The sequence below is a fragment of the Dermochelys coriacea genome, chromosome 1 (genome assembly GCF_009764565.3).
Source record: "Dermochelys coriacea isolate rDerCor1 chromosome 1, rDerCor1.pri.v4, whole genome shotgun sequence".
Taxonomy (NCBI): domain Eukaryota; kingdom Metazoa; phylum Chordata; order Testudines; family Dermochelyidae; genus Dermochelys; species Dermochelys coriacea.
Genome location: NC_050068.2, coordinates 57,268,404 through 57,286,517, shown reverse-complemented (window position 1 = coordinate 57,286,517; position 18,114 = coordinate 57,268,404). Strand labels below are relative to the sequence as shown.

Genomic DNA, 18,114 nt, shown 5'->3' with positions numbered 1-18,114 from the left:
AAGAGGTTACTCCCATTAAGCAAATCTTTACTCCACTCAATATTTCAAGGATGACAGTAAAAATTAAGATGTGCCTTGCATTGGTAGTTGAATTCTCTATTAGACTTTCTTCTAATTATATCCAAAGTTTCTCTCATTATGTTTCTAATTAGCTTTTTGAGAGGAAAGAAATAACTTGTTTCTATGACAGCAAAAACCTACCGATAGGAGAAGTAAAAAAAGAGCCATATCTATATATAGAATTCAGAGTAGCAGCCGTGTTAGTCTCTAAGGTGCCACAAGTACTCCTTTTCTTTTTTGTGAATACAGACTAACAAATTTATTTGAGCATAAGCTTTCGTAAGCTACAGCTCACTTCATCGGATGCATTCAGTGGAAAAATGCACCGAATGCATCTGATGAAGTGAGCTGTAGCTCACAAAAGCCTATGCTCAAATAAATTTGTTAGTCTCCAAGGTGCCACAAGTACTCCTTTTCTATATATATAGAAGAATCTCTCATTGCAAAGATTTTGCCACAGCTTTCTTAGATATTTTTTACAAAGAATAACCAAACTGTTCAGGGTAATTACTGGGTAATTATTTTCATCAGCTTATTTCTCTATTCTAAACCACTCATGAACTACAAGTTTACAGAGCCATCAATTAAAATTTGCCGTATCGCTGTACTGCAGTCCTAGGACCTGTGATCACTACAGGTGCATGTGGCACCTTCGATCCAGTCAGGATGTATTGGAAATGTTTTCAAGTTACATGGATCTACTGTTTACACACTGGAGGCAAAGCAGTCTGCAGTCCCTAATACAGCTCAAAGGTGCTTTGTTGCATAGCCTGGCACCAACTTCCATGACCACAGTGCTGGGGCTGGGAACAGCAGTAATGCAATTAGTCATTCTTCTTTTCTTCTTCGTCTGTTTAAATGATTGGAATACTATTGAAGAAGTAGGAACAAAGGGAACCTTTTGTGGACAAAGCAGTGGAGGAAATGAGCATGTGGAACCCTCTATTACAGGGTGGGAGACGTGATTGAAGAAGCTGGTGCCCTCTTCAGGATTTCTTATATTTCTTCTAACAATATACTAAATGGACATTGGCTATAAGTTTGCAGACTCCTACATGGTATTGCCGGATCTATCATTTTTAATTTTATTTTTGTTTAAAAAGGACTACACTGACCCAAGTACTCTCTTGTCCATAGTGCACATTATAGCAACTCATGCAAGTTTGCCATCCTTTTGAGATGGCAACATACATAAGGACTAATCTCTGAATTACTTGTCAGCCAAAATTCTTACATTATCTATTAGTGGACAGTACAAAGCCAGACTGGAAGAAGAGCTCTCTGTGTAGCTTGAAAGTTTGTCCCTCTCACCAACAGAAGTTGGTCCAATAAAAGACATTACCTCACACGCTTTGTCTCTCTAAACTGAGTAACACGCAGCATGGTAAAATAACACAGCATTTCCTACTTCACAACCATTCCATAGACATGGAGGTCCCAGATGCCAGGCCTGTCAAAGTCAGTGACAGCCTTGTTTAGGAAGGTCCCAAAAAACATCTAGTGGTGAAGGCATTGCTTTCCAGTGAGTCTTTCTAATGCTGCTATCAGAGTTCACAACTGACACTGCAAAAACCAAGACAAGCTGTGGGAGGCAACACCCCAGAATTGCTTAGAAGACAGACTTAGGCAAAGCTGGTTGGACGAAATAGCTGACTGATTGGAAATTATTAGTATGTGGTACCATACTGATCTGATGAAAAGCTGATATTAAGACAAGTGGCAGAGATGTCAATCAGAGGGGAGATTTTTCAAGTCCTCCCTCTTGTCTGTTATTCTCAGTTGTGAAGTGTCTAAAATCGACATTTTAAAGTCCTTAGGACATGGACCTTGTTCAACTACCCATGCTACCAATCTCCTAGCATGTGTTTAGAAGTGGTATAAATAATCATGTCAGCCTTTTGTCCAGGATGGTTAACCAAAAAAAAAAAAAAAAGCGTTTTTTTTTGTTTTTGTTTTTTTTAAATTGTGTGTTTAGCATGTTACTCACTTCAGGCATGGAATGAGTGCATTTTGTTTGGGTTGAAACTGGCAAAATATGCTTTATTATGGGATTGGTATTATTTTTCTGCACAAGCGTCTGTTATCCTGTTGCAGTCACAGAGCCAGGTTTGAAGGTGTCTGGCAGTCATTCTTTCAGTCTGTTTTTACTGCTGTTTCAAATATGTGGTGATGTCTTTTCTATTGGTTAAGATTTACATTATTCATCTGAGCAGAGCCATTAGTCCACAAGGACTTAGTGAGGATAAACTTCCACATACAATGTCGGCATTCAGTTCCCTGAAACAATAATGAACTAAATTGTGCCATTTAAACACAGCCTATGGTAAAAAGTGGTGTGTGGCCTGTAGTGGGGCAGCTGCCCCATTCCTGGATAATAGGAGTTAAAAGCAGCCATGCTAGGCTGATTGGGGAAGCAGCCCCAGCTGTGGCCAGCTCAGTCAGGGCCCAGCTGGCCCTTATAAGAGGACTGGGGGCTAGGAGCTGAGGGAGTGTCTCTCTAGTGGTGGAGAGAGACGGACCTAGCTGCCTGGGAGAGAACGGTACCAGAGGTAGAGTTGTGCTGGGGAAAGGCAAGAGGAGCTGGGGATCTCCAGCCTGGCAACTCCCCAGGCTGCAGGTCTTGTGCAAGGCCTAAAGAAGGTATTGGGGCATCAGAGGTGCCGTCTGGGGCTAGGCAGAGACAGCTGGTCCAACCCCCCTTGCCAATGATGAGTTGCCATTACAGACTGCAGTTTGTCCCAGTGAAGGGGGCGAGATGATGACTGGCACTAGCCACTGAGGCAAGGTGGGAATAGAGGATTGGGTGTTCTCCTGGAAAGGGAGACCCAGAATGTGGGGGTACTGCTGGGGCAGAACCCTGAGGTAAAGGGCACCGGGTTTCGTGAGGGACATGTGACCTGAGGCAGGTGAGCCACCAGCCAACAGAGGGTGCTCTGGAGCTGGAAAAGAGCTAATTCCCAGACAACCAGCAGAAGTCGCCGTGGCAGCGAGTCTCTACTTCGCTACAGGCAACACCTCCCCATGGAGACCATTGGGAGATATTCTGTGTCATGGAGGCAGAATACCTCCTTGAATGATGCCATACATAAGGGACTCAAAACCACTACTACACTCCTTTCAGTGATGTGTCTTGCCAGTTTTTTCTTCTCGGTGTGCCAGGCCTACTCCATGGAATGGTGTAGAGGAGGGGAACAGAGTCTTGATTCCACCTCCCTGCTCCAAGAATATGGAAGCAGTGCAGATACAGCAGTTACATCTGGCCCTTACATGGGCCTCCGAAGGTGGGGAAAGTCCTTGCCCCTTCTCAGTTTGTAGAATGTCTGTGCACAGATTAAGAAAGTCACATTTTATTTATTCATCAAAATTATTCAACAAAACTTCCATTAATTTTGTTGACTCCATAGCTTGCTATTTGAATTGTGTTGTTGCATTGTGATTGGTCACATCAGTCATATGATTTACATCTGTGTTGTGATCGGATCAATTTATCAACCAATTTGCAAATGTACTCCAAAAAACATGCTGATGTTCTGGCTTTTTACTTATTTTAAATTTAGCAATAAGGGCACTTAGAGCCCAGACAGGATTTCTTTTAAGGTGTACTTAAATCTGGATACATAAACAAAATAAAGGATTGTGAATACCGCAAAAGGCAGTTCATTTAACTATTCACACAAATATTCATGGAATTTATTTTAAATATTTGCCTAATTGTGCTTCTGAAGAATAAAAACCTAAAGGCTGCTGCAACCTCAGGTTCTTGAATTTTAAAGAAATAATTTTCTTTGTTTTAAATTATCTAAGAACAAGTCACCCAAGTCTGCATAGCGATTACTCTCTCAGGCAATAATCCTGAAATTCATTGTATTTTGCAGACTGCTGCACCGATGCAAAAGTCCAGTGACTTCATTAGGGTATGTCTACACTACAAAATTAGGTCGATTTTATAGAAGTAGATTTTTATACAGTCGATTGCATATGTCCACACTAAGCGCATTAAGTTGGCGGAGTGTGTCCTCACTACTGTGGCTAGCATCAGCTTATGGAGTGCTGCACTGTGGGTAGCTATCCCACAGTTCCCGCCGCCCATTGGAATTCTGGGTTAAGCTCCCAATGCCTGACGGGGCAACACCATTGTTGCAGGTGGTTTTGGATACGTCAGTCGCCCCTCCCTCCATGAAAGCAACGGCAAACAATCGTTTCGCACCTTTTTTCCGTGCAGACGCCATACCACGGCAAGCATGGAGCCCGCTAAGCATCACCGCTGCTGTTGTGTCCTGGTTGCTGCTGTCAGCAGACAATGCAGTAGGACTGCTAACCATCATCATCCATCCCTTCCACTGCAACTCTGCTCTCGTAAATGAGCTCCGTCTCAATAGCAAATTTCTCCCTATTATCGTCACCCACCGCTTCCGCTGCAACTCTGCTCTCCTGGTGCCATGAATCCACCTCGCAGGTTCTCTCATTGTTCTGTATAATATCTATTCTTGTGGCATCTACCACTTCCGCTGCAACTCTGCTCTCCTGCAGACGCCATACCACGGCAAGCATGGAGCCCGCTCAGCTCACCGCTGCTGTTGTGAATGTTGTAAACACCTCACGCATTATCCTGGAGTATACGCAGAACCAGGCTAAGGGACGCCAGCACGAGGATGATTTTGATGAGGACATGGACACAGATGTTCCTGAAAGTACGGGCAGTGGAATGCTGATTCTGGGCCTGGCAAACAAGCACAGACTGGTGGGACCACATAGTGTTGCAGGTATGGGATGATTCACAGTGGCTGAGAAACTTTCGCATGCGTAAGGCCACTTTCCTGGAACTCAGAGTTGCTTTCCCCCACCCTGAAGCACAGAAATACCAAGATGCGAGCTGCCTTGACAATTGAGAAGCGAGTGGCGATAGCCCTGTGCAAGCTTGCTACGCCCGACTGCTACCGGTCAGTTGGGAATCAACTTCGAGTGGGCAAATCTACTGTGGGTGCTGCAAGTAGCCAGTGCAATCATTGACGTTCTGTTATCAAGGGTAGTGACTCTGGGAAACGTGCAGGTCATACTGGATGCCTTTGCTGCAATGGGTTTCCCTAACTGTGGTGGGGTGATAGACGGAACGCATATCCCTATCTTGGCACCACACCACCTTGCCAGCGGGTACGTAAACTGCAAGGGGTACTTCTCAATGGTGCTGCAAGCAATGGTGGATCACAAAGGATGTTTCACCGACATCAATGTGGGATGGCCGGGAAAGGTGCATGACGCTCGTATCTTTAGGAACTCCAGGCTGTTCGAGTAGCTGCAAGAAAGGACTTACTTCCCAGACCAGAAAATTACTGTTGGGGATGTTGAAATGCCAATAGTTGTCCTTGGGGAACCAGCCTACCCCTTGCTCCCATGGCTCACGAAGCCGTACACAGGCAGTCTGGACAGTAGTAAGGAGCAGTTCAACTATAGGCTGAGCAAGTGCAGAATGGTGGTAGAATGTGCCTTTGGAGTTTTAAAAGCTCGCTGGCGCTGTTTGCTGACTAGGTAAGACCTCAGCGCAACCAACGTTCCCATTGTTATTGCTGCTTGCTGTGTGCGCCGTAATATCAGAGAGTAAGGGGGAGACGTTTCTGGCAGGGTGGGAGGTTGAGGCAAATCTCTTGGCATCCGATTTTGAGCAGCCAGACACCAGGGCGATTAGAAGAGCACAGCAAGGTGCGCTGCGCATCAGAGAGCCTTTGAAAAACAATGACTGGCCAGGCTTCGGTGTGACAGTTGTGTTTAATTCTCCAAGATGCAAAACCGCCCCCTTTGTTGATTTTAATTCCCTGTAAGCCAACCACCCTCCCCCCTTCAAAATAAAAAGTAATTATTGTTTTGAAACCATGCATTCTTTCTTTATTAATTAAAAAAAGGGAGATAACTGATAAGGTAGCCCAGGTGGGGTGGGGGGGAGGGGAGGACAAGGCCACATTGCTTATTGTAGCCACACTACAAATCAAACTGTTTGAATGACAGTCTTCTGTTGCTTAGGCCATCCTCTAGAGTGGAGTGGCTCGGTGCCTGGAGCCTCCCCCCCACGTTCTTGAGCATCTGGGTGAGGAGGTCAAGCGGTTGTACAATGGATGCAGCGGGGTCTGTGCTCTTGTTGACTTTTCTGCAGCTGCACCAGATGCTTCATCATGTCAGTTTGCTCCCCCATTAGCCTTAGCATTGCCTCCTGCCTCTGCTCTTTGCGCTCCTGCTTCTGCTCTTCATGCTCACTTAATGCTTTCCTAGCCTCCAACACTGAATGCCTCCATGCATTCAGCTTGCCCTATCAGTGTGGGAGGACTGCATGAGCTCGGAAAACATGTCATTGCAAGTGCATTTTTTTCGCCTTCTAATCTGTGATAACCTCAGGGATGGTGATGATAAGGGGAGCCTAGAAACATTTGCACCTGGGGGGAGGAGGGGGAGATAAAAAGGGAGAATAAAATTTAAGATGATACGTTTCTGAAAACAAAAGGGAGACTCTTTCACAGTGAATCAAGCAATTCACAGCAGACAGCACATGTGCTTTAGTACAAGGTTGTACTTTGCCTTTTATATTGAGTGCCTGCTGGTATGGTGACACATCACACACAGCTGGGCAACCATGGTAAGGCAAAGGGTACGTGGGGTTGGCTTCTTATGCATAAGAAGTGGGAATGGTTTCGAACTGCAGCACCATCCTTTCCCATGGCAATCAATGGGTTGGGTTTCACATTTAAAAGGAGGGGCTGCGGTTTTCAGGTGGATGTGCAGCACACACCTTCCCCCACTCCACCGCGTAGCTATTCTCCAGGATGATCCCTTTTAGCCAAGCACAAACAGCCCAGCATGAATAGTGTCCTTTTACGGTTCCCTTACAAAAATTCCCATTTCAACCAGGTGATCATGAATGATATCACTCTCCTGAGGCTAACACAGAAAGATACAGACCGAATGTTGCTTGAATGTGACCAAAACCCAAGACCATTCGCTGCCATGCTTTGTGATGCAATGATTCCAGAATACTTTCAGCGTACCTCCAGGAGAGTTTCATGGAGATGTTCCTGGAGGATTCCTGCTCCATCCCCAGACACATGAACAGACTCTTCCAGGAGTTGTACTGGCCGTGAATGCATCCCAATTCTTCAGGGAAAATCAAACATTAAACACTATTGCTTTTAAACCCTGTACTGTAGTTACAAGTGTGCACTCACCAAAGCTGCCTTCTCTAGCTTCAGAGTCGGGGATCCCGCCTTGGGAGGGTATTGGCTCCAGGGTGATGAAAAGGTCCTGGCTGCCGGGGAGAACGGATTCACCGCTTGCCTGCTGCACATCCTCCTTCTCCTCTTCCTCATCCACAAAATCCTCCTCCCTGCTGCATCAGACTCCCTCCTTGCAGGTGTCCACGGACAGTGATGGGGCAGTGGTAGGGTCTCCTCCTAGAATGGCATGCAGCTGATCATAGAAGCAGCATGTATGGGGCTCTGACCCGGAGCGACCGTTTGCCTCCTTTGGGTAGGCTTGCCTCAGCTCCTTAACTTTCACACGGCACTGCTGTGTGTCCCTGTTGTAGCCTCTCTCCAACATGCCCTGTGAGATTTTGGCAAATATATTTGAATTTCTTCTTTTTGATTGGAGTTCTGCCTGCCCAGATGCTTCTCCCCATACAGCAATCAGATCCAGTGTCTCCCTTTCGGTCCATGCTGGAGCTCATTTGTGATTCTGGGGGGACTGCATGGTCATCTGTGCTGCTGAGTTCGCCATGCTGACCAAACAGGAAATGAAATTCAAAAGTTCTCAGCGCTTTTCCTTCGTACCTGGCTAGTGCATTGGAGTTCAAAGTGCAGTCCAGAGCGGTCACAATGGAGCATGCTGGGATAGCTCCTGGAGGCCAATACTGTCGATTTGCGTCCACACTACCCCAAATTCGACCCAGCAAGGTCGATTTTAGCCCTACTCCCCTCATCGGGGAGGTGTACAAAAGTCGATTTTAAGAGCCCTTTAAGTCGACGGAATGGGGTTGGTTGTGTGGACGCATTCATTTTAAAGTTGACCTAATGTGGCTAAATTCGACCTAACCCCATAGTGTACACCAGGCCTTAGGATTCTGTGTGGGTGTAGTAGCCTGTCTGCATGCAAGAAATTGCAGTGACCAAGGCCTTAAAATCTGAAGTTGCTTGGTGCTCCAAGACCACAGATCCCCGTGGAGAAGGCAATGAGTGCCACGTAGGACTGGATTGTATACTTGCCAGTATTTTAAAATGAATCTATGAAAAAAGCTTGTCCTATCTACTAACTATGGCTAAGCAACGTGGTATGTAAAGACCAAACTCAGAGCAGTAATATGAAGTAAGAAACATTGTGAATGACTTTAAAATGATTCATTCCATATATATGTTTTTTAAGGGATTATATGTGACACATGGCTAATTTTAAACAGTTATACAGAATGCCTTGGGATGTCAGGATGAAGGACAAAGAAACAGAAATCTGGATTAAATTAAAGACTCTGGACTGACTCTATCACGGCTGTAAATCCAGTCACAATGAGACCAGGGATGAATTTAGTCCTCTCTATCTAACAGTAAAGAAAGCAGTCTACTAGAAAGAAAAACCCAATCTCTGTGTACTGTACCACATCCAACAGTCTAAAGCCAGTGAGGGAGGAGTGGTGTTTTAAACCCAGCATTGTAAAGTTCCCATAGACATCAAATAATTTACCTTAAATGTAGCAAAGGCATCAGAAGCGATGTCAAACGTTGACATTTCCACATATTTGAAAAAGTCTCTGAATTGTTCTGAGAAAAGGATGATTTTGGCAAGTGGCTCATGCCGGATACATTCTCTCAGCATAATTCCACAGCGTAAGGCAATATGAGGTGCTTCGTACCTAGAGTATGAAAAAGCACCAGACAAAGAGGGTTATTTTAAACATAAATGGACAACTGCCTACCATATACAAGATGCATCTACCAACAGAAACACATACTAGAAGACCCTAAAACAGAACACTGGATCTAACCTTCATGGCTTAGACCCATACTTAAGAAACCTCAGCTATATAATTAAGGTTGCTAATAGTACAAAAAACAAAAACAAAAACAAGGGGTTGGAATGAAAACTAAATTTTTTGCAATACTTACATTTCTATTGAAATTTTTACGCTTGGCCTCTGCTGAAAGGTGATTTTGGGGGGTGTTTGAAAATTTTGAACAGAATTCCTTCACCATTTTGGAATTGAGAGGGTAAACCAAATACAGTATATTCCAACCCCCTTTTTAAATAATTCTAAGACCCTTAACTTTTATAAGTAAAATATCTGCTGCCTCGTAGACCATGTTTTTCTCCTCTCCACTCTGCAATAAGAAAAGACTCGACTGGAACACTAATCTCTAACAAGCAAGAGAGGAAGTGTTTATCCATAGAGCCTCTTCAGTGTCTGTCTCTCTGCAGTTCTGATGACCTATTCTGCAGCCTGGGAGTTTGGGGAGAATTTTGTCCACCTCAGTCTCTGTGGAGCTTTGTTCAGAAGACCAGCATTTAGCCCTCTGGTTGTAATCACCTTATGGCAAAGACACTGTATTGTACAGCAGCAAGCATACTTCCCGGGGGGGGGGGGGGGGGGAGAAGAGTCATCTCTCTAATTCCTGTGTAACACATTGCATCTCCTTCAAGTCAAAGTGCATATTGAAATAAAGCATATAAGGTTTCAAGAAAAAAAATGGATGTGATTTAGCCAACAAAAAACCCCCCTACAACAACATTTAAATTACTACACAATGAACATGCTTTAACAATGTTCATTTAGCTGAAAGTGACAGAACCCAAATGAACAGAGAGGAAACTCTGCTTCAATAGATTGACTACAGCATATCAAAACTGCCTGTTAGCCAAAGCTTATCTGCCTTATTGTTTCTCAGAACAATTAATTTCTATTGTCAGGCTTAAAAAATAAGACAGACTGCCATCTGTGCTGTGAGTGAGTGGGCCTTTCAAATTCACCACCAGCTTCCATGTTAAAAAGAATGGTAGTGTTTCCAGAGCGTACTAAGACTGCATATTTCCATGTGATGACTACAATAGCTGGCCTAGTGAAATATGAACCACTGATTCAAAAGTTAAATGAAGCTCCTCTTGCCTCAAACTAAAACAAATCCCAAGCAGCTGATGACAATCAAGCATATCTCTATCATTTTGGGGGCCATTTGCACCCTAAACATATGACTCTTTATATAGTAAATGTCCACAGATGTTTTCTGTTAAGAGTTTCCTCTTCTCTACTGCATCAGGTCACATTAGTACAAACGCACATTTTCAAACAGAAGAGGCAGAGTCACTTCTAGGAGGGTGGCCAGGAAATGTTTAATGGCTGGGCACATTTTAGGAGGAATATAAATAAATTATATTTTTGCCAACACAATACACTTCCAAAAATACAAGTATCATTGTAAGTAAACGCAGTAAAACCCTTAAGTCAAACGCTTCATTATCCAGAATTTGGTACATCACTGGGGCTACGTAAGTAAGGCAAGTTGTACTTGGCTCCTGGAATATACCTGAAAGAAGATTACCAGCTATCTGGCCATAATTAGCATTTTGTCTGCACCAGCAGTTCCATTCAGAGCCACTGTGGAATTTTACAGAGAACCAGGAGGGAAAGTAATTCATTACCAGATGCTAATACAGCATTGTTAGTGATGATTATTAGTTGTTATTAGCTGACAATATACTCAATGGTATAAAAACACAAAATGAAGATCCTACCTTCTCTGAAGAACTTAAAACCTAAAAGTTAGACACTCAACACAGGAAACCCAGAAGAAGAAATCACTTTTTAAATATTTACAACTCATTTTTGTGGACACTGTGAAATCAGCAAGTCAAAGAGAGACTAAGCTTATGCTCTAATAAATTTGTTAGTCTCTAAGGTGCCACAAGTACTCCTTTTCTTTTTTTGAATGAGAACAGAAGTCACTCGGCACAGTGGGGGCAGGATAGAAGAAAGCACAGAGATAAGGGTAGAAGAAGGAGACAAGCAGGGCATCAAGATTGGAGGGGCACAAAAAGAGACTTCTTGACAAATTGCCACATCCCCCTCAGCTTCTTAGGCCTGATCCGACACCACTGAAGTTAATGAAAGTTTTGCTATCAACTTTAATGAGCACAGGATCAAGCTTTTAGTGATGCTGTAATAGCACAGATATTATCCCTATTCAGAAAGGAGGCAGAAATGGAGTACAGCACAGAAACACAGCATGGCAAGGCAGCCCATAGAGATTTTGAACTCTGATTTCTTCCATGTACAGAATGCCATCCTAGCACCTGAACTGAAGTCTGCTGTAATTTTCTCTGGTACAAAGTTATACATTATTTTACATCACAGGGGACTGAATTCATCCCTGGTCTAACACCACAGAATGCAATGGATTCCAATGGACATCAGGGATTAATTTGGCCCAAGTACATTTGCTAATTTATACATCAAAAGCTACATTCATTTGAAGTCCTATTTGCACTCTGCAAATCATACTGAGCCTCCAAAAGGAAAATACAAGACCATTAAAGTTAGTCCCTTTGGCAGCAAGTAAGTCAATTATCCTATTATTTTTATATTTTACACACACACACACACACACACACACACCCCAAACTGTTTGCTGAGTCTTTTTGTGAAGCTGACAATTTGGGAGGGATTGAGAAGTAAAATGAGGACTGGAGATAATAGTTATCTCAAGCTGGCAGTACCACGGCAATATTACACAGGAAATGCTGGGAAGGAGATCTTATTCAGGAATCTTCCCACTTAAACAACAGAGCTCACATTATGCAGTGAAAAAAGTGACCTTTTGTTGTTGCTGCTGGGAACTGACTGTCAGGTGGCAATGGAAATTTTTCATACAATACTATGCAAACAATGACTTGCCTTCCTGATAGTTCTGTGCTGTTTTTTCTACGATTGTGTGTAAAAGATACATCTTATTTAATAAATAAGTCAATGAGGATGTATGTCAGAGAGAGCATGCTATAATTTTATAACAGAGATGGCCAAATTCAGGGAGATAATAGGGAGAGAATACTTGTGGAATTACTTTGGGTTTGTTTCAGTTTTCCTTCTTTTTGTAAATGAATTTTGTAATGAAATATTATATTATATTCACAAAAAAATACATAATCAATAAAGAAAAGACAGGGCTAAGTTAAGCACATAGACCCAATCTTGCAATTCATGGCATGAGCACAGAACACTGTTCACGTGCAACAAATTGCAGGCTTGGGGCCCTACCCCATGTTAGGTACTTACTATACGTTGTGGAATCTGGAACTCAACCCCAAAGTTGAATCCATGCAGATAGGTGCCCCTGTGTTCACTCAAATGTATTACAGGCTCAAGGCACCTTATTAAGATCCCTTGTATAAAAAAGTTCTATCAATCAAGAGAGCACAAAGAGGTCTATAAAGGAACAAAAAGCTGTGTTTGAGTCAAAGGCAGATACATGGCATGGTTTCCTGTCTCCATGGGAGTTCAGCAAGGCTGCATTCTGCAATACTGCTATTGACTGGTTGATAGATAATCTTCAAGAGGCAGCCATCAGTGGCACTGAACTGAACACCATTCTACTTCGAGTTCTTGAATACACCAATAACATTGTCTTGTTGGCTCAGTGTGGTGAATTGCTGCAGCTGACGGCCCATCTGGTCAGGAAAGAAGCAGCACATGTTGATCTGGTAATTAATCTGGATAAAACTAAGCCCCTGGCCACTGCCATCAAGCAGGCCCCAGATCCAGATTACAACCAGCTCAGTAAAAATCTACCCAGGTAGCAACTGTCAAATACTTGGGCAGTGTCAGACAGCACTGGAGAATGCTCAAAAGATGTAGATGCTTGGATAGGCGCTGGAGCACCCACGGAGAAAAATTAGCAGGTGCTTAGCACCCAGTGGCAGCCAAGCTCCCCCCACTCCACTCCCGCCCGCAGCCCCCTGCCGATCAACTCCTCCCCCTCCCAGCACCTCTTGCATGCCGTGGCTTACACATTTGGGGGAGGGGGCGGAAAGAGGTGGGGAAGAGGCAGGCGGGATGAGGCCTTGGGGAAAGGGGTGGAATGGGGGCATGACCAGGTGTGGAGTGGGGGCAAGAAGAGGCAGGGTGGAGTGGGGTTGGGGCTTAGCGGGGGTTGAGCACCCCTGAGGAAAATTAGAAGCCAGCACCTGTGGATGCTTGTATGGCAGCAGCTGCTGCCATATTTCATGCTCTTCAGCAGCCTCTGAGGGGACGTTGTGACATCAAGCTTGCTATGAAGCTGTGGATCTATGGATCCACGGTTATATCAACTCCATCGTATGGGCGCAGTGCTGAGGAAGGCTGAAGAACATCAGATTGATGTTTTCAATGGTCATCATCTTTGTCAGTTGTTCCATATCAAGCGGCAGGTCAAGATCACAAATGAGGATCTTCAAAACTAATAAACCCAGCAGCCACCTCCAGCAGCAATGGTTCAGTTTCAGCTGCATTCTTGGTATGGACATGTTATAAGAATTGAAGACCAATGAATTCCAAAGCACGTATACTAAGGAATGTCACTACATGGCCAGTGATCACATAGGTGCCACAAACTTCAGTGGTGCAAGACAACTGCTAGTGAGGGCCATAAGCTGAATGTGCAGCTAGACCACATTAAGCACCTTGACAGAAATCAATTCAGGTGGTGCTTGATTTACACGGATGCTATGTACCTTTGAGATTTGCCACAATGATGATGAGTAAATAAAAGTTACAGCATTCAGCAACAATCCCCAAATACTGCTATAATATTGTAAAAGTGAAAGTTTTGGACCACTCCAGTAGAATTTTTTAGCTCTTTCTTATAAGGTTCTCCAGGACTGGCATACATTAATATTTTGGCACAGTTATTAATGCTATTCCCACTGATGCTACAATATACATTATAAGCTTCCATATTATCTTTTTTTTCCCAATTTATTTCCATATAGTCCAAAGAGTACTTGGGACACGATCCAAAAATATTTTACAGAATTGTGCCACATCGTATAAAACCAGGAAATGTGCCAAAGAAAATTGGAGGGGGAAGGAGAGAAGAATCCAAAGAAGAAAACTAGCAAAAAGGGGTGAAAAAATGGTTAAAAAAACTGACTTAAATATTAGACAAATATTTATTTTTTTACTTAAATCAACAGAAAATGTTATGAAATTTTTACTTAAGCAATGATTAAAGGAACTACTATCACTGTCACGTGACAAAGGCAAAACGGTCACAGAGAGAGTTGCTTTCCTCTAACTCTGAACAAGAAACTTAATCAGCATGAGAAAAACATTATTTCTTCAGCTATTCCTCCCTTCTCTACTTCACTGTCAAGTTTCTGCGTGGAACCTTGCCTAGCCTCTACCTGGATTCCTGATAGAAATTTAAAGGAACAGTGTACATATTTTCATAGCCATTTGAAGCTGAGCTGCAAAACGGTAGATTGAAGAAATCCTTAGTCCCAGAAGCTGTTTGCAGACAACTGCTACTGATGCTATATCTACACTTAAAAACGCTGCTGCAGCTGTGTTGCTATAGCACTTCAGTGTAGACATTCACTACAGCAACAGGCGGGGTTCTCTTATTGCAGTAATTAATACATCTCCCTGAGAGGCGGTAGCTAGGCTGATGGAAGAATACTTCCATTAACTTAGTGCTGTTTACACCAGTGGTTAGGTCAGGATAGCTATGTCTCTTGAAACGTACCTATGCCAATATATCTTTTCAGTGTAGACCAGCCTGAAGTATTTGGGATTGGGGAGCAGCAGAGATGGTCTTCAAATGCCCCTTTCTGTAGGATTTGACCCATGCAGATCCACGCTGAGCACAAACATTTGTTGGAGATACTCACTTTCTCACTGCCTATATTCTCCTGTGGAGACCTGCCGGAGAAGTCATATCTACAGCCAGCAGAGAAGAACAGAAATCCCTTACACAAATCTCTGCAGACTAGTCTCAACGCAACAAAAATGTAGCTTTTCATTTGAGCAATGTGTTCACAGGCAGGGTACTTCAGGATTTGAACACAAACATTAAATAGGCAGCACTTTGAATGTATCAAAATGAAGGAACTATACAAGTGAGCTGTAAAGTATTTCCTGTGGGAATTTTGTTTTACTTATGATCAACCAACTCACTTCGTAGTTGACGCCCAAAATCTGTGAGATTTTTGCACACCTTCTTTTGTATATGCAATCATTACAACTGGACATGAAAGTCACATGCAAATGCCAAATTTGTGCAGACAAATGTGTTATTGAAACAAGTGAATGGACCTCATGCCTTGCTTTATGAAAATTGCTGTATATATTTTAATACTATTAAATTTAACAAAATGCCAATATTTTATAGAGAAAAAATGGCATAATCATAAAGACTAGTTTTCTGAAATATAGTATTCACTCAAAACATAATCTGTAGCTTGACATTAATTAATTAAAATTCAGCAACAACAAAAATCCATATAGCTGATTGGCTGTCATCCTTTTGAGAAATCTGCTGCCTCAGTGACTCGGATTAACAGATATAAAATAAGTCTGAGTTTCAAGGTTAAAGATAAATTAAAGTTAAACTATTAAATCCAATTATATGTTAAGACTAATGAGTGGCCCAGTTTCTGTATTTATCACCCCATCATTTTATCAAAATAGTGGGACCAATCCTGCTCCCATTGAAGGCAACCAGAATTTTGCCACCAATTTCAACAGGAGCAGGCTCCTAATCAGGAAAATCCAAGGAAAAAAAATCCCCACTAGTAATAGTCGAAGTCCAATTATTTTTTTTAATCATTACCAGAGCTGTGAGCATGTTGCCAGCTCTTGCTATTTCATTGCGAGTCTTAGAATATTTGGGATTTTTTTTTAAAAGTCCCAGCTCATGTTATATGAAATGTTAATGTTTCATGTTATATGAAAATCCCAAGTGCATTTTTTGTAAACAGCAAGTTGCTATCCATGGTTGCAGAAAAAAAGCTTGAAAATTAAAACCCTAAAGGCTCAAAAAAGGTAATTAAAAAAATACATTTGGGGGTCTTTAAATCTCAATTTTGGGAGCCCATCTCATGATTTTTAAATGCCTGGGTTTAACAGTACTGCTATTACATGGTTAATCAAGAGATTATACTGGTTATATTTATTAACTGACCAATATAACATCTTATTTTTACACATAGTAACTTTCATCCAAACAATCCAAAAGCTCTTTATAAACAATGGCCTATATTCACCCTCCCCCAGGAAAAAAAAAATATAAAAGGGTAAATCAGAAAATAGCAGCTTTCAAACCTTGGAAAAGATAAGATTTGTAATATAAGGGCAGGGAGATTTGTGGCCAAGCAGAGAGAACAGAAGCCTCGGAGAAGTTTGGTCCCACTTTCACACATTCACATGCATCAATGCAGTTAACATCTCCTCTGTGCTGCTCCCTAGTCCCCTTTCATGGCAGCATAGCTCACCTTGAAGGCCACTGCACTGAGCACTAAATCCTTCTGAGAGACAGAAACCAGAGCAAGAATTAATGCTGAAAAGAGCAGCGTTAACTTCTGCATTGATCTGCACTTGGAAATCTGCTGGTTGTTGAGGGGAACATGTTCCCTGATTCCATTCTCCTCTCTGATGTAAGTCCAAAACTCACAGAGCCCCAACCATGCAAAGTTCACAAGGAGGAACTTCCAGGTGGTCACGAGGGGTTCTAGAGCATGCCTTTCAGACACCGCTACCTTTCAGATAGTCTCTTGTTTCTCTACACAACATGCAATAGTCCAGAATTTGGTCAAATATCATAGGAATCATTTTGCTCACTACCAAAATGCAGCAACCTGTGAAGGGAACTCAGCAGTTGTGTAGCTGCACCCATCGATCCTACACAACAGTTTAGGGCAGGAATGGACGAAACTATCATATGGAAAATAGAGGTGAAAGCAGTCAGAATGTAATTACCCCAATATGGAGTTTGGCCAAGAAATCACGGCCAAATAAATAATGCAGGTACTGAAATGTGTACAAGAGTCCACTTAAGTAGTAGCAAGTCAACAGAAGCCAAGAAATCTGAAATTAAGGCTGAAATTTCATCCACCTTCCCCCCCCCCCCCACCATCGTACAAGGTAGATAAAACGCAATACAAGCATGCTCCAGACAATCCTGCCTAATGGAAATCAAACTCAGATTAAAATGAACACCCACCCTTTTAGAAGCATAAATAGGATATGTGGATGGGCACTAATGTATTCCACAGTAGGGCTTCGGGTGCCAATTTGTCTTCTCAAGATGTTGTTAAATATCTGGGACACATCCTTTTTGCCCTATTAAAGAAACAAAACATAATTGCAAGTGTGAAAACATGCAAGAATTTGATTATTCATTAGAGTCTTTATTTACAATAGGAAAAGAGACCAAAACAGAACTAGTTTGCCCTAGCTGTCTTTCTTTGCTGTTGACCCCCACATCTTATTCCTCAAAAGATGGGTGCATCTTCAGTGGCGTAACAGGATCCTTTAATTCCCCCATCTATTTGTTCTGGACAATACCAATTGCACCTTTTGCATTTTTCTTTTGCCAAAAGTGCAGACAAAAACCAAATCCTTTATTCTATTAATTAGCAAACATCTCCCCAGTGATGCACAACTGCTCGCTTAGCCCCCAGATTTTGAGTCCTCACAGCAGCACTCAAACTGAGCTCCCAATGGGGCAGTGCAATGCATGGTTTGACCCACTTGGTCAGACTAGACCTTTTTCCTTTTTATACTATCAAAATGATAGCTCAAACTTAGCTACCTCTTACTCTTAAAAAAACCCCTATTTTTAGAGCTTAATTCCAACCCCTAGGATACAGCAACGTGCCTGGTGTACTGAAGGACAGGACTAGCATTCCTCTGATACTCTTTATGTTAACCTTAAGTAAACGACAATAACATTTGTCTTTATATGTGCTATGGTTTTTTGTTGTTGTTGACTCTACTTTATTCCCTCAAAACTGGATGAGATTGGTCCATAACTTCGCTGAAGCCCCAAAGAACCCTCC

At 42.6% G+C, this 18,114-nt stretch overlaps 1 protein-coding gene across 10 annotated transcripts in view; it reads right to left on the bottom strand.

Annotated features, from left to right (window-relative positions):
* CAB39L (calcium binding protein 39 like) overlaps positions 1 to 18,114 on the bottom strand; it is a 109,692-nt gene that overhangs the window by 25,471 nt on the left and 66,107 nt on the right. For all 10 annotated transcript variants that reach the window (XM_038368553.2, XM_043504501.1, XM_038368568.2 and 7 more), the window contains 2 exons: positions 17,277 to 17,395; positions 8,776 to 8,944 (listed from right to left, as the gene is read on the bottom strand). In XM_038368553.2, coding sequence (XP_038224481.1) covers positions 8,776 to 8,944; positions 17,277 to 17,395 — 288 coding nt within the window. The remainder of the gene's footprint in view (positions 1 to 8,775; positions 8,945 to 17,276; positions 17,396 to 18,114) is intronic.